The 15,996-nt window shown below is 41.7% G+C and overlaps 2 protein-coding genes across 10 annotated transcripts in view; one reads left to right on the top strand and one right to left on the bottom strand.

The window, feature by feature from the left end:
- Positions 1–1,493, top strand: part of CSTF3 (cleavage stimulation factor subunit 3) — a 78,167-nt gene extending 76,674 nt beyond the window's left edge. Inside the window, exons 20-21 of the mRNA XM_037128259.2 lie at positions 302–362; positions 791–1,493. Of these exons, the coding sequence (XP_036984154.1) occupies positions 302–362; positions 791–993 (264 nt within the window). The 3' untranslated portion in view covers positions 994–1,493. The remainder of the gene's footprint in view (positions 1–301; positions 363–790) is intronic.
- A 2,337-nt stretch (positions 1,494–3,830) lies between these two features.
- TCP11L1 (t-complex 11 like 1) overlaps positions 3,831–15,996 on the bottom strand; it is a 39,124-nt gene continuing 26,958 nt past the window's right edge. For 5 of the 9 annotated variants that reach the window (XM_053672980.1, XM_037128254.2, XM_037128257.2 and 2 more), the window contains one exon: positions 3,831–14,852. In XM_053672980.1, the coding sequence (XP_053528955.1) occupies positions 14,650–14,852 (203 nt within the window). In that variant the 3' untranslated portion in view covers positions 3,831–14,649. The remainder of the gene's footprint in view (positions 14,853–15,996) is intronic. The other 4 variants (XM_037128249.2, XM_037128250.2, XM_037128248.2 and 1 more) reach the window with 1 other exon arrangement.

Genomic DNA, 15,996 nt, shown 5'->3' with positions numbered 1-15,996 from the left:
TATTAGGGTAGGGTGATCACCTTATGAGTTATGTCTAACCACTATGCTGTACACGTGAAACTAACATATTGAATGTCAGCTATGCCCAGGTAGCTCGATTGGTTAGAGCGTCATCTTGATACTGTATTGCAGGTTCGATGAATGTATAAATACGTGGAATAGCAAATTGATGTTTCTCTCTGTCCCTCTCTAAAAATCAAGAAATTTTAAAAATTTTAAATAAAGAATGTCAACTGTAATTAAATTTTTTCCTAATTTTAATAAAAATTTTAAAAATAAAATAAAATTTATATCAAAATAGGGTCCTTTTGTACAAGTGGATGAACTAATGGAAATTTTCCGAAGATGCAAGATACCAAATAGTAAGTGGTGGAAGCTCCTCTTCTTAGAGTAGAATTCTCATTGTCGCCTCCTGTTGCCACTGAGGTTTCTGAAACCAGCCAGCCATTCTGTAGAAGTGCAAAGAAATCAGCAGTGATCCAGGCCTTCCTGGGCACAGAGACTTCTTTGTATTCTAATTTCACTAAGTAAAATGTGATAAAGGCTTATCTTTTCAATTCATGTGAACATGCACTATTATATTAGCCTTGGCTTAAGAAAACAATTTTATTGATTTTAACAGCAGTGTTTGTCTTTTCCTTTAATTATTAAGTGTCAGTACTATCCCATGCTTTGCTAACAGTAGGCTATGAAATGAACTATAAAGTATCCAAAGTAGCGCATACGTATTTTTTGATAGCAGTGTAATTTTCAGCATCTTCCAAAAGTCCGTTTTGTTTTGTTTCAATAGCTGTTGAGGAAGCTGTGAGAATCATTACTGGCGGAGCCCCAGAGCTAGCCGTGGAAGGCAATGGCCCAGTGGAAAGCAATGCGGTGCTCACCAAGGCCGTCAAAAGGCCCAATGAGGATTCAGATGAAGATGAGGAAAAGGGGGCTGTCGTCCCTCCCGTTCATGACATTTATAGAGCCCGGCAGCAGAAGCGAATTCGGTGAAATGGGCTCAAAACCTGCCTCTGAAAGAAAACTGTTACCCAGGATTCTTTTTTGCCTCTTAAGTCATATGTTTAAAAGAGACAATGCTTTGTTACAAGGTTCTTGGAAACAAAGTTGTATTGTCATTGGTGCCTCTATCATATGGTTCTTGAGAAAGAAAATAAACCAACCTGTGGGAATCTTAGAATGTGGAACTTACGCTCTGAGCAAAATCAGGTTTTCAGAAATGTGAGAACAGTGCAAAATGGCAGGACTGCATTTTGTTCCCTCCTCAAGGGTGTCTTGTGTGTGCCGCTTGAAGACTTGTGAGTTTTCAACAGTTTTATTTTAAAAACTGTATGGCTTATGATTGTAAAGCATTTTATCACATTTTTCTGAAAACAGTTGTTCTCAGTCTGCTTATGTAGAGTCCTGCCTTATTGTTTGTTTTTTATTTATGGCAGAATGTATGGAATCTGTTTTGTAGTTTAAAATTTTAAAACAATCCTTTAAAAAATAAAAGGCTCTCAAAAATGTCTTGCCTCCTTCTGCTACTTTCATTCAGAATTTACTTAAAATAGCTAACTTATTTTATGTTATTCAACCAGTGCAGTTTACAACTAAAAGTCAGCCCTGGCTGGGTAGCTCAGTTGGTTAGCGTGCCATCCTGATACGCCACAGTTGCGGGTTCCATCCCTGGTCAGGGCACATACAAGAATCGATCAGTGGGTACATGAATAAGTGGAACAACACATTGATCGATCTCTCTCTCTCTGCCTCTCCCGCCCTCCCCCTCTCTCTCCCTTCCTCTTTCTCTAAAATCAGTTTTTTAAAAAAGTCAACAATACAATGAAAAGTCATACTTACTATGTTTAATTACGTCCTCCCTGATCATTTTTAAGAAGCAAATGGAATATTTTTAAAAAACTCAATGCACTTCCCCCCAATTAACCTGAGGCAGATAGAGATATTTTATCATCATCTCTCTTAAAAGCAATTTGTGGGAATTCTTTTAACCACCCATTGTCTTGTTGGAATATAACTATTCCGGAAGGTGCTCAGTACTCAAAAACACGTTTTTCATAGACTGCACTGTAGAAAACTATAGCCAATTAACCAAATTTAATTACAGGGCGACCAAACTTATCATGCAAATAAGTCCAAAGCATTAGGTTTTGTCCTTTGTTAGTTATATTTCCTCCTCTTGACTCATTTCTAGAAAATCTATACAGAAAGTTAGTTGAGACTAAGGGTTGTGATTCAGCATTAAAAGAAAAAAAATCAGAAAAAAATGAGAAAAGTATAGCTATAACGAAACTACCTTACCTACTAGGTACACAATTTAGAATTTTAATTCAAATGTGATTAAATATTAATCTTAAAATTTTAAATCATTTAAATATTTATATAAAATTCTTAAAGTAGAATGAAGGTTATTGAGTCACTCTCATATAAACGTGTAGTTAGGTTATATTTACATAAGTTGATCACAAGCGTGTGTCTACTGTTTTTTCCCATTAAAGCTAAAATTGCCTCAAAACACAATCAGCTGGCTTTCATTTGGATTTTGTCATCCTCAAGTGCATTTTCAGGCTCTGTGGGCTTTTTATATCATGGTTATCAACCAAACCATCTGAAAGGCACAGGTTGTACCATATAGCATAGACCTGAAAATAGAATATAGAGCTAGGGAATCCTGCCTGAAGTGCCCTCTTTGGATAGTGTTTTGAAGAAAAACAAAATGGTTTCGAGTACCTATAATGGTCTCTAATAGTGTTCCCCTGAATGACAAAACAAAGGGACACAAATATGCATGAGCATGTTTTTTCCCTTAGCATTGTAGTACAGAGAAAACACACACCCCTATCTACCAAGGTGAGTAGTGCCACTACATACTTTATCATAATTGCTTCTATTGCATTTGTTTCTAAGATATTTTCCCCTAGAAATTATTTGACCTTTAAATGTAAAAAGGATTATTTCTTGTTAGAAGAAAACATTTTCTAATGTTCTAACACCTATAGACATATGAGTTTTTAGTTTTTAATATGCTTCTGTGTCTGAATATTTGACAGTTCCTGCTGTGAACATAGCTGACCTGTAGATGTTAGAGATCTGGACTCACTTTTGGAAACAAGTGCAAACTCTCCATGGCACAGCCAGTCCCACACATCCAAGGACCCGCAGGTATCTGTATTGCTGGGCCCAGAGAAATTGCCAAAAAAAAGCCATATTTTTCCTTTTTTATAAAAACAATGACAATATCCCTGCAACTCTAGAACTGCGTAAAATTTAAGGATTGTAAGTCCATTATAAAAAGTTAATCATGCCCTGGCTGGTGTAGCTCAGTGAATTGAGCCCGGGCCTGCAAACCAGAGGATCACGGTTCAATTCCCAGTCAGGGCACATGCCTGGGTTACAGGCCAGTTCCCAGCAGGGGACATATGAGAGGCAACCATACATTGATATTTCCCTCTCTCCTTCCCTTCCCCTCTAAAGATAAATAAATAAAATCTTTAAGTCCGGGCCTGCAAACCACATGATTGCAGTTCGATTCCCAGTCAGGGCACATGTCTGGGTTGCAGGCAGGTCCCCTGCAGGCCAGTTCCCAGCAGGGGATGCGTGAAAGGCAACCAAACATTGATGTTTCTCTCCCTCTCTCCTTCCCTTCCCCTCTAAAGAAATAAAAAATAATAATAAATAAAAAAATAAGATCTTAAAAAAAATTAAAAACCCTTTAAAAAAATCTTTAAAAATAATTAAACTGTCCTATGGCAGGAAACGTCAAACAAGAAGTTATAGCCATGTTACCACAGCTACCTGGTAAATGTAAAACGATAACCGAATTGTACCATTGGAAAAAAATGAGAAAATAGACCACTTAGTCAGCATTTTTACTTTGGTCAATAATTATAAATTTATTTTGTGATTTTATAACCCTCCATCATCAGCCTTTACTTAATAAAACTAAGAATTCATTTACACAGCAATAAAAGTATAATTACCATGTTCCTAAATTGTTTTTTACATTTAAATAAACTTCATTAAAGTTGGTAGTTCTTCCTTGACTTGGACATTTGTCAAGTAAAATTATGTTTTTTAAAATAAAAATTTCTTAAGTCTTAAAAGGTAATTCACACCAAAAACAAAACTCAGGTACCATGTTACTGATTTAAGTAAAAATCTTAAATATTCAACAGAAGTGTTAGCTTACCAAGTTTTGGGAATAAAAGTCAAGAAAATTCAGCAGCTTACCAACCAAATTTTCTTCTCTGTCTCAGCCCTCACCAAAGTTCTACTCTGAGCACAAAGACAATACTTTAAAAAGCAGAGGCCAATATCAATAAGGGGGTGGAAGGAAGAGGAGTGTTATTTCCATTTTAAGGTTGCTTTTAAGTCAGAAGTTACACTTTATAGGTTCTCAATATTTAGTTCAGGTAAGACAAACCTAAAAATGGTGCAATCTGACTATTGCTACTAACTAAAGACACATCTGATTTCAAAACTAAATGAGCCCTGGCTGGTGTGGGTTCAGTGAACTGAGTGCCAGCCTGCAAATCGAAGGGTCACCAGTTTGATTCCCAGTGAGGGCACATGCCTGGGTTGCAGGCCAGGTCCCTAGTGGCAGCACATGCAAGAGGCAGCCACACACTGATGTTTCGCTCTCCTTCTCACTCCCTTACCCTCTGTCTAAAAATAAAATAAATAAAAAGCAACAAAAACCCCAAAACCCTAATAAATGATACTGACTTCTGGCCAAGATGGAGGTGTAGGTAGATGCACTTTGCCTCCTCGCACAACCAAAAGAAGGGCAACAACAGATTTAAAAACAAGATAACCAGAAAAACTGGACTGTATGGAAGTCCAACAACCAACCAAGGAGTTAAATAAGAAACATTCATTCAGACTGGCAGGAGGGACTGAGACAGGCAGCCGGGGTGGAGAGGATGCATGGCAAGGCAATGGTCGGTGGACAGGAACAGGCAAGGCAGCGACTGGCGGAGCAGGTGGTTCCACATTTGCATGTGGATAAACTGGGAGGAACACCTGGGGAGTGAGACAGGCCTGCAACCCAGGGTTCCAGCGCAGGGAAATAAAGCCTCAAGACCTCTGACTGTAACAATCTGTGGAGGTTGTGGTGGCAGAAGAAACTCCCAGCCTCACAGCAGAGTTCACTGGAGAGGCCCACAGGGTCCTAGAACGTACACAAACCGACCTACACAGGAATCAGCACCAGAAGGGCCCAGTTTCCTTGTGGGAAGTGGGGGAAGTGAATGAATCCGGCAGAGAGTGAAGCAAGTAGCACTGTCCCCTCTTGGACCCCTCCCCCACATACAGCACAACAATGCAGTGACGTGGTTGCCCTGCCCTGGTGAACACCTAAGGCTCCACCCCTTACTATGTAACAGCTATACCAAGACAAAAAATATAACCCAAATGAAAGAACAGACCAGAACTTCCAGCCAAGATGGAGGAGTAGGTGGGCACACTGTGCCTCCTCACACAAGCAAAAGGATGATAACAAAATCAACAACAAAAAATAACCAAAACTGCCAGAAAATTGAACTGTATGAAAGTCCAACAAGCAGGGAGTTAAAGGAGAAACACTCACCCAGACCGGTAGGAGGGGTGGAGATGGGCGGCCGGGGAAAGAGGACTAGCGGTGAGGCAGCAGCTGGCAGAGTGGGCGGTCCCACATTCGAGTGCAGATAAACCAGGAGGAACAACTGGGGAGCAAGACAGACCACTCAATCTAGGGTTCCAGCAGGGGAAAAAGCCTCAAAACCTCTGACTAAAAAATCCTGTGGGAGTTGAGGCAGCAGGAGAAACTCACAAGAGAGTTTGCTGGAGAGACTCAGAGTTCTAGAGTGTACACAAAACTTACTGACCTGGGAATCAGCATCAGAAGGGCCTAATTTGCTTGTGGGAAGCAGAGGAAGTGACTGAAAGCTGGCAGAGAGCTGAGCAAGCGGCATTGTTTCCTCCTGACCCCTCCCCAACATACAGCACAACAATGCGGCCACGTGGGTTGCCCGCCCTGCTTAACACCTAAGGCTCCGCCCCTTAGTACGTAACAGGTGCTCTGACATAAAAAAAATATGGCCCAAATGAAAGAACAGATCAAAGCTCCAGGAAAAATACCACTAAGCAACAAAGGGATAGCTAACCTATCAGATGCACAGTTCAAAACACTGGTAATCGGGACACTCGCAGAATTGGTTAAGTAGGGTCACAAAATAGAGGAAAAAGTGAAATAAAGAAAAACGTACAGGGAACCAACAGTCATGAGAAGGAAACCAGGACTCAAATCAACAGTTTGGAGCAGAAGGAAGAAATAAACTTTCAACCAGAGCAGAAGGAAAAAACAAGAATTCAAAAAAATGAGGACAGGCTTAGGAACCTCCAGGACAACTTTAAACATTCCAACATCCGAATCTTATGGGTGCCAGAAAGCAAACAGGAAGAGAAAGAAACTGAAAACTTATTTGAAAACATAATGAAGAAGAACTTCCTCAAGCTGGCAAATGAAATAGACTTCCAGAAAGTCCAGGAAGCCCAAAGAACTTGGACCCCAGGAGGAACACACCAAGGCACATCATAATGACATTGCCCAAGATTAAAGATAAGGAGAGAATCTTAAAAGCAGCAAAAGAAAAGGAGACAGTTACCTACAAAGGAGCTCCCATAAGACTGTCAGCTGATTCCTCAAAAGAAATCCTGCAGGCAAGAAGGGGAAGTATTCAAAGTCATGAAAAGCAAGGACCTACAACCAAGATTACTCTGTCCAGGAAAGCTATCATTTAGAATGGAAGGGCAGATAAAGCTCTTCTCAGATAAGGTCAAGTTAAAGGAGTTCATCATCCCAAGCCCTTATATAAAATGCTAAAGAGACTTATCTAAGAAAAAGAAGATGGTCAAAAATATGAACAGTAAAATGACAACAAATCCACAACTACCAACAACTGAACCTAAAAAAACAAAAACAAATGAAGTAAACAATTAGAATAGGAACAGCATCACAGAAACAGGGATCACCTGGAGGGTTATCAGCAGGGAGAGGTGGGGGGAGAATGGAGGGAAATGGTACAGGGAGTAAGAAGCGTAATTGGTAGGTACAAAGTAGACAGTGGGAGGTTATGAATATTATGGGATATGGAGAAGCCAAAGAACTTGTATGTATGACCCATGGACATGAACAGGGGAGAATGCAGGTGAGACGGGGGTGTAGGGAGGAGGGGATTAAAAAGGGGGAAATGGGACAACTGTATAGCATAATCAATAAAATGTATTTTTAAAAACCTAAATGCTACTCCATCAGACCAGGCCTATAGATTAGCTCTAGTTCTTAGGTTCAGAAGGCAATATAATCAGGTGTAACGGAAACTCATACTAGGGGTGGTTTTCGGCGAAATTGTGCCTATTAAAGTTTCTAGTGCTTATTTTCTAGGACTATTTCTGAAAGTATCTGTGAATATTTAATAGGTTAGTAGAACTTACTGGGCTCAGAGGCTTGGCCCTTTAGTTTCTCTAAATACTATGAATGAAAGGCTACCTATCAGAAATAGTTCAATAATACAAATCCAGTTTAAATTCACAATGGCAAACTTTCCGTAGTTCTTCATTTAGATTATATTTTCAATGAGATAATGCCTTTAAATAAGTGTGACAGCCCATCATCCGCTTCCATTCATTTATTCAAATAATAATCCAGAGGTGGAGATGGGGAGAAATCACTGGAGTGAGAGTGGGGGTTGGTGATAAGCGAAGGTAAGATTGCAGCTCTAGTAGAGAGACGGCGAAAGAAAGTAAGTGCTGGGACAGGAAAGGAAAACCCCCTATAGGCCTATGACATGGACTCGCCTAAAGGGAAGTTGAGCACCAACAGTCGAATCTATCACAACAATAGATGTGCACAGGTAGAGGGTTGTATGCTCTCCCTTGTTAATAAGGCAATTTGTAGTTCTTTTCCATGTACAAAGCATCCTAATAGCCATTATCAAATTTAATGCTCACAGAAAGTGTGAGTTAGTAAATGTTACCATTTTACAGATGAAAATACTGAGGCCCTAGGGAGATTGACTGGCCAATCAATATCATGAAACCAGTAAGAAGGCAACAGAGGAAAGACTCAAAACTAGATCTTCCTCTAAATCGGGAGCTTTGTGCACAATCCTGCAGTCTATTGAGTTTCTCAAGTCAGATGTACCACAGAATGTCACAACTGGAAAGGGGCTTAAAGGTCTAGTCCTTTTCCTTTACAGGTGTTGGGAATGAGTCCCGATAAGCCCCAGCTGGTATGTAATAGTAATGGGGTCAGAATGGTGGTTTCTTGACAGCTCCCATCTTTCCACTCTACCGTCCTGCCCCCAGATTAAGCAATACGAATGTTATACATACAAGTCAGGGCGTGCCAAAACATCACTGGAAATTCACCAAGAAAACTGGGGGCAGCAGCCCTCTCCACTTCCGGAAACTTTAAGGCTTGGAGAAATGAAAGTAAGCACTGCCACAAAAACAGAATTGCTGAATTGTCCCTTTAGAATTGTCAGACAGTATCTGCACCTTACATGAGTAATATGTCAAACTTATCAGTAACTTTTCTTCACAGAGAAAAAAGTTCTTATACATCTGTCCACTGCATTTAATTGGTAAGACATCTTATTGTGGTTCTGACACTGTTTTCACAAACCCATTAGGCAGGAAATCATGTCAAACCCGATCTGTATGTAGTAAATAGAACCACTTTAATTCTGAAGGATGATTAATATGCCACAGGATATTCTGTCTTCGATGGAGCAGGAGAGCTGCAGGGAGGAATTCCACGTAGATGCTTAAGAAACATTTCCTGAGTGACTCAATGAACTAAGTGAATTTTCCTGGCCCTTACTGATAATCCTGTGAGATTCCAGGAAGAAAATGAGCTCACTTATCTTCAAAGAGCAACAACAAAATGATTCAATATAAACACTGTGTTTCTGAACTTTGCCTTGTCCATGCTTGGCTTTCACCACTTGTAGGAAGAACTCCATCAGTGAAAAGTGAGGTGGGGTGGGCTGGGCATGAGAGTCTGTGACGCTCCCTGTTATATAATACGCATTAAGATTTCAAGCAAACTTTATCAATTCAGGAATTTATGAGGTAAAACAAATCGTGTGAGTTAACTCTTACAAAAGAAGGCAAAAAGAATTGTTGAGATTTAGAAAGAATAACTACAGGAAGTGTATGTGGGGTAAAGTTCCCCTCCTTCTTCCTTGGAGGAGGGGGAATAAAACCTTAAACACCCAGAGGCTGAGGCTGGCAAAGAAGTGCCGCCCCTGGGTGCCTGGCATTGAAGCTAGACCCAGCCCATAAGCAACCTTAACTACAGAACCAGTTCCAGAAGTGACCTCATTGGATGCACTGGAAAAGATGTGATTTTGTTCTTTAAAAGTTCTAGTTACTGAACTTTGATCCCTTTCCAATAAAACCAGAGAAGATTTGTCCTTGAATCTAAACTTTTTTTAAGAATATGACTTCTGACCACATAATGCAGCATACATCTCTGACTGCAATAAAAAAAACAAAAGAAAAAAAAACAAAAAATGGATAACATGTATTTGGAGAAATTGCAATCCCCCACAATATAACCCTTCACTCCTCTGAAACCTGGTTTCACAGCACGGTCTGTGGCAGGGGTGTCCCACCTGTGGCCTGCGGGCCACATGTAGCCCAGGATGGCTGTGAATGTGGCCCAACACGAAATTATAAACTTACTTAAAACACTGAGATTTTTTGGTGATTATGTGTCGCAATGTATATAATGTGTGGCCCAAGACAACTCTTCTTCCAATGTGGCCCAGAGGCCAAAATGTAGGAAACGGACTCAGGGATCCTCTGGCCACTTCCAACCCTGTCCCTTACTCCAGCCCGCCCCTCACTGCCTGTTTCAAGGTATCTTTTAATTTCTTCCTTGACATCATTGGTGACTCATTCACTGTTTAGTAATGCTATTTCGTTTTTGTCTGTGCGTTTTGGTTTTTTCTTGTGATTAGTTTCATACCATTATCATTGGAGATGGTACTTAATATGATTTCAATCTACCTAAATATACTGAGACTTGTTTGTCCTAACATGTGGTCTGTCCTAGAAAATGTCCCATGTGCACTGGAAAAGAATGCACACTCTGCAGCTTTGGGATGAAATGCTCTGAAGGTATCAGTGAAATCCATCTGATCTAGTATATTGTTTAAGGCAGCTGTCTCCTTGTTGATTTTCTGACTGGAAGATCTGTCCATTGATGTCAGTGGCTGTTAAAGTCCCTGACTATGACTGTATTACTGTCAGTCTCTCCCTTTACGTCCACCATGATGTGCTTTACACATGTAGGTGCTCCTGTGTTGGGTGCTCCATGTTTACTAGGGTTATATCCTCTAGTTGGATTGTTCCCTTTGTCGTTATGTACTGTCCTTCTTTGTAACTTACTGTAGCCTTGGTTTTAAAGTCCATATTGTCAGATATTAAGGATCGATACTTTTTCCTTCCCATTTGCATGAAATATCTTTTTCTAACCCTTTACTCTTAGTCTCTGTGTATCTTTTGTTCTGAGCTGGGTCATTATAGACAACATACATATGTGGGTCTTGATCACAGCATTTAAGCCATTTACATTTAAAATGATTATTAATAGGTATGTATTTGTTGCCATTTTATTCTTTTGACTATGTTCCTCTGAGTTTTGTTTTGTTGTTTCCCCTTCTCTTCATCCTTCTCCAAACAGAACCTTTAACATTTTGTAACACTGGTTTGGTGGTAACAAATTCTTTAGCTTTTTCTTGTCTAGAAGCTCTTTATTTCTCCTTCCGTTCTAAATGATAATCTTGTTGGGTATAGTCTTGGTTGTAGGTCCTTGCTTTCCATCACTTTAAATATTTCATGCCAATCCTTTCTGGCCTGAAGTATTTCTGTTGAGAAATCAGCTGACAGTCTTATGGGAGCTCCCTTGTAAGTAACTGTCTTTCTCTTGTGGTCTTCAAGTTCTTTGTCTTTAACCTCTCCTATTTTAATCATGATGTGTCCTGGTGTGGGCCTCTTTGGGTCCATCTTGTTTGGGATTCTCTGTGCTTCCTGGACTTGTATGTCTTATTCTTTCACCAGGTTAGGGAAGCTTTTGGTCATTGTTTCTTCAAATAGGTTCTCAATACCTTGCTTTCTCTCTTTGCCTTTTGCGTATCTCAATGATGATGTTACTCACCTCATTTTTTTTTCTTTTTGCTGCTCTGATTACTTTTTTGTACTTTGTCTTCCAAATCACTGAGTTGATCCTCTGCTTCAACCAACCTCCTGTTTGTCCCTTCCAGTGTATTCTTCACTTCTGACTGGTCCTTTTTTATGGTTTCTAGGTCCTTTTTCATGCTGTTGGACATTCTTATAACTATTATTTTGAACTCTGTATCTGATAAATTGCTTGCCTCCATTTCACTTAGTTCTTTTTTAGAGATTTCTCTTATTCTTTCATTTAGGGTCTCTTTGTCTCCCCATTTTGGCTGCCTCTTTATGTTTCTTACTATGTCTTACTATTAAAGACTTCTGCTATGACTCCCGTCCAGTCTTTGTGGACTGGCCTTATTTTGTAGGTGTCCTGTGGGGCCCCAGTGGTGCAGTCTTCTTGATCACCTGCGCTGGGTGCTCCAGGAATGTCCCTGTGTAGGTTATGTGGGCCCTCCTGTTGTAAACTGAGACTTTTTTAAAATAAGTATTTTCTTGTATTAATTCTAGAAGAGGGGAAGGTAGGGAGAAAGAAAGGGAGTAGAACATCCATGTGAGAGAGAAGCCTCAATCAGTTACCTCTTGCACACGTCTGGACTAGGGACCTAACCCACAACACAGGCATGTAGCCTGACCAGGAACTGAACCAGCAACCTTTTGGCTTGTAGGACAATGCCCAACCAACTGAGCCACAACAGCTAAGGCATAATTGAATCGTGATTGCTATTAGCTCATTCGTGCATGGGATTGACCCTCAGGCTAGCTGACTGTGAGGCTCAACCCTGACCATAACATGTGGACTGCTGTGCAACTGCTCACCACAAAAAGCAGAATTCGCCTCCACAGGGTGTGGTTCCTGCCAAGATCTCCCTTTGGATATACTGCCTGTTAAGCTTATTGGATCCTGTAATGTTGACTGAAGTTGACCACTGGGTATTTGTTGTGGACCTCTTAGAAGGCACGCTGGTTCAAGCCAACTCCCCCACCTCTGAAGCTGAGATATCCCTCTAGAACCGCCGCTGCCACCTGTGGAAGCGGGGCCGGCCCTTTTTGTGTCTCCGCCCTCCCTACCAGTCCCAATGTGGATTCTTTGTGAACCCTTGGTATAAGACTTCAGGTATATTGCCTGTGATTGGCCTTTAGCAATCTGTTTGGAGTTACAAGCAATCTACAGTTTATGGCTGCCTCTCCTGGACCTGGGTACACGTGGGAAGGACCAAGCTGTGCACCAGTGCCAGCTTTTACCAGCACCAGGCCTGGTGGCATAGGCCAGCAAAAGTCCCAAGGCACTGCAAGATCTGTCTCTACCTCAGGGCTGCCTTTTAGGCTCAGTCACTGGAAAAGCCTCTGGCTGTACTCAGCAGGGTGTAAGCTCCACAGGGTGGGGTGAGAGGGAGTTCAAAGGGTAGGGCTATTGCTTCCCCCAGGCCGATGCCATAGGGAAGGGGGTGTTCCATCCGAGAAAGATGGCCTTTGCAGTGTGGGAATGACAGCACAGGCATCTTGGCAGCTGTCCTTTCAGCTCCCTCCCCAGAAAAAACCCCAGACTCTCCTCATTCAATTTTAGCTGACTCTGCCATCCCTCTGCCAGAGCCCAGGGTGAGTGACTGCAAAGGAAATTTTATGTGTTGGCCCTTTAAGAGGGTGCCTGTGTCTCTTGCAGACTCCCATCTCTCCCCGACGGACAGAAACCCTGCAGGTTTTTACACCAGGTGTTATGTGGGCACCTCTTCCTGGCTCTGGTGTTCTGGGCTGGGGAGCCCAGCATGGGGTTTAGATCCCACACTTAGGGGGAACTCCCCCACCTCTGAAGCTGAGATAACCCTCTAGAACCGCAGCTGCCACCTGTGGAAGCGGGGCCAGCCCTTTTTATGTCTCCGCCCTCCCTACCAGTCCCAATGTGGATTCTTTGTGAACTCTTGGTATAAGACTTCAGCTAGTCTTTAGTTGTTTGTTCAGGATGATTGTTCTATAATTTACTTGTAATTCCAGTTTGGTCCCAGGAGGGGATGAATGTTAGCTTCCACCTACTCTGCCACCATCTTGGAATCTCTGTCCTCATTGCCTTTAACAAAGGCAACCCTTGTATTATTTCGTCCCCTGCTGCTCTGGCAGTTGGAGATCACTCCAATGACCTCATGGCTCTGCCTCTAATACAACGTCTCTGTCTGACATGCATACGCACGCATTTAATTTTTTTAATAGAACGTGTCATCGGTGAGACCCAAACTCCTCTTTTAGTCACAAGTTATGTCAGAAATTCTGGACACTGAAATTCCTCAAAAAATACTGCTTGATACCAAGGGATTTCTATATGACTTCCTTATCAAAGAAATAAATGAGTTCAGCCCTGGCTGGTGTAACTCAGTGGGCTGAGTACAGGCCTGCGAACCAAGGGATCACAGTTTGATTCCCAGTCAGGGCACATGCCTGGGTTGCAGGCCAGTTCCCAGCAGGGGACCCATGAGAGGCAACCATACATTGATATTTCTCTCCCTCTCTCCTTCCCTTCCCCCTCTAAAGATAAATAAATAAAATGTTTAAAAAAGAGAGAAATAAATGAGTTCATACTATTTTTATCTGAAAACACTCAAATCTAATTCCAGAACTCTAATCCAATCAATATATCTGTGTATTGCATGACAGTGAATTTTTCAGTAAAAAGTCCAGACATTTATTTCCTTCTGTATTACATCAATATATATTTAAAATATATATATATATAATTTTTCTTCAACTTTCAAAGCTTAAAAGTCAAAGAATCTTCTCTCTCTAGATCCCTTAAATCATAACTGCTATCATTCAAGCTCAAGAGGAATTCTGTATAAAAGAATAAGCTTTTAAAAATCAAGTAACTCTCCTCTAGAACACAAGGGCTCTGGGGCTCTGCTAAGTCAGGTAGGGGAAAAGCAATAAATAGGGGCAGTGGGGGGGTTGGCAGTAAGACTACATACAGCCCTTCTAACACAAAACACCGGGAAGGAGGAGGGGGGAGGCTGTGTCAGAGGGGCAAGAGTCTGAACAAGGTCATGGCTTATTCTCTTCCGTTCTTGGGTGTCTGAAAGAAAAACTACCCAGATAACAGAAGACAGGTCCCGGCCTCCTAGGGGAGATAACCATGGTCATGACACAGAGGGGGTGGAGACGCATGGCAGTCCACTCGAAAGCTGGGCGCTACCTATGAAACTCAAGATAACAAAAAGCTCCTTTGACCTGTAAACTTGTACTCATAAATACAAACCCTCAAAATAGAACTCAGTGGATTTTTCAACAAGTCTTTTCAACACTGATACACAATAAATATTCTTCATTTTGGAATCGATGCTATTAAATAGAAATGCGCTAAACAGCCACTTTCCAAAGCCAGATAATGGTTGAGAACAGGTATTCCGAATGGAGTAGATAATACTGCTGCTGTAGGGAGCGCGCATGTTAGGAGCTGACAAGGATCTTACTGAGGACTGCGTCATAGTAGGGACTGAAGACCATCTTGTTATAGTTGACCAGGCGGACAAATTTAATAGCGACTTCCTCCAGCTCTTTCTGGACCGGACCCAATCCTCCGGGTACCGTGGGCAGTGGCTTCTGATGACCTGAGGCAAGGCAGGTTTCTAAGAAGGCCAGGATTCGGGAATCTGTGATATAAAAGAAAGCAGCTGGTTGTTTCTTGTGCAGGGTGACTTCACAAACTTCTGATTATGCTTCAGTTTTTAACTTAAAACATCACTTTTTCACGAAGGGCTTTCCTGACCACCGCCTAGATCATGTACCCACAGCACCTTGCCCTTCTAAACAGTCATCCATTTGTAATGTTTCCTCCCCCTCTTCAGATGGGTAGTTTCATGAAAGGAGGAACGATGGCTTATTGCGTTCACCATTCTCCCCCCAGCATTCAGCTCAGTTCCTGGCATGAAACCTGGCCCCTGTGAAAGCTCACAATACATTTGAGAAGCAAGAACGAATGTAAGAATATAAAAAAGGAGACTCCTTTTTATATTCACATAAAAAGTGTTAACAGGTTCTGCTCCCAGAGGAGACCAACATTAACCACTGATGAAGATCATACAAAAAGTGGGATGAAGAATAAAACAGGAACTACAAACTCAAAAAAGGAAAGAGTGCACTAGCTGGGTGGCTCAGCTGGTGGAAGCGTCATCCCGCACACACCAAAGGCTATGGGTTTGCCTCTCGGTCAGGGCACATACCTAGGCTGCAGGTTCAGTCCCTGGTCAGGGTGCATACAGACAGCAACTGATCAATGTTTCTCTCTCTCCCCCCCTACCCTGCACCCCTTCCTCTCTAAAATCAATAAACATATCCTAGTGTGGGGATTTAAAAAAGAGAAAAGAGAAGATTCCAGCACTGTTGGTCTGTCATCTGTCTTTTCCCACTAAGCCCATATGAAAAAACCATGAACTTCCTGCTTTAATGCCTATAGTGGAAGGCCATGGAGTTGGGGGCATTTGTAAAGTTGTCCTACTCTGAGGAATAATTTTGGTTGATGCTTTTTTAGCCCATTCCCTTCTACAATATTTCTGCACTCTCCTGTGTATCCACATCAGCCAAAAAACCTGTTAGTGTAAGCCATGTTTCTTGCAGACTTTATTACAAAAGCTGTAGGGATGTTTATATTGAATGGGCTTTCTCACTCTGCTTGTCCACCCCGTGCCCTGGGGAACCCTGTCAGGTACCGATGACTCACACCCATCAGAACACACGAATGGAGAAACTGCTAACTGGATGGGTCCGATCACCCCTGTTCTGAAGTGAATTTGGTTT

The sequence above is a fragment of the Artibeus jamaicensis genome, unplaced genomic scaffold, assembly GCF_021234435.1.
Source record: "Artibeus jamaicensis isolate MK-2021 breed Jamaican fruit bat unplaced genomic scaffold, CSHL_Jam_final contig_797, whole genome shotgun sequence".
NCBI classification, from domain to species: domain Eukaryota; kingdom Metazoa; phylum Chordata; class Mammalia; order Chiroptera; family Phyllostomidae; genus Artibeus; species Artibeus jamaicensis.
The sequence above is the reverse complement of the archived record's forward strand: the minus strand, read 5'-3'. Positions and strand labels throughout refer to the sequence as shown.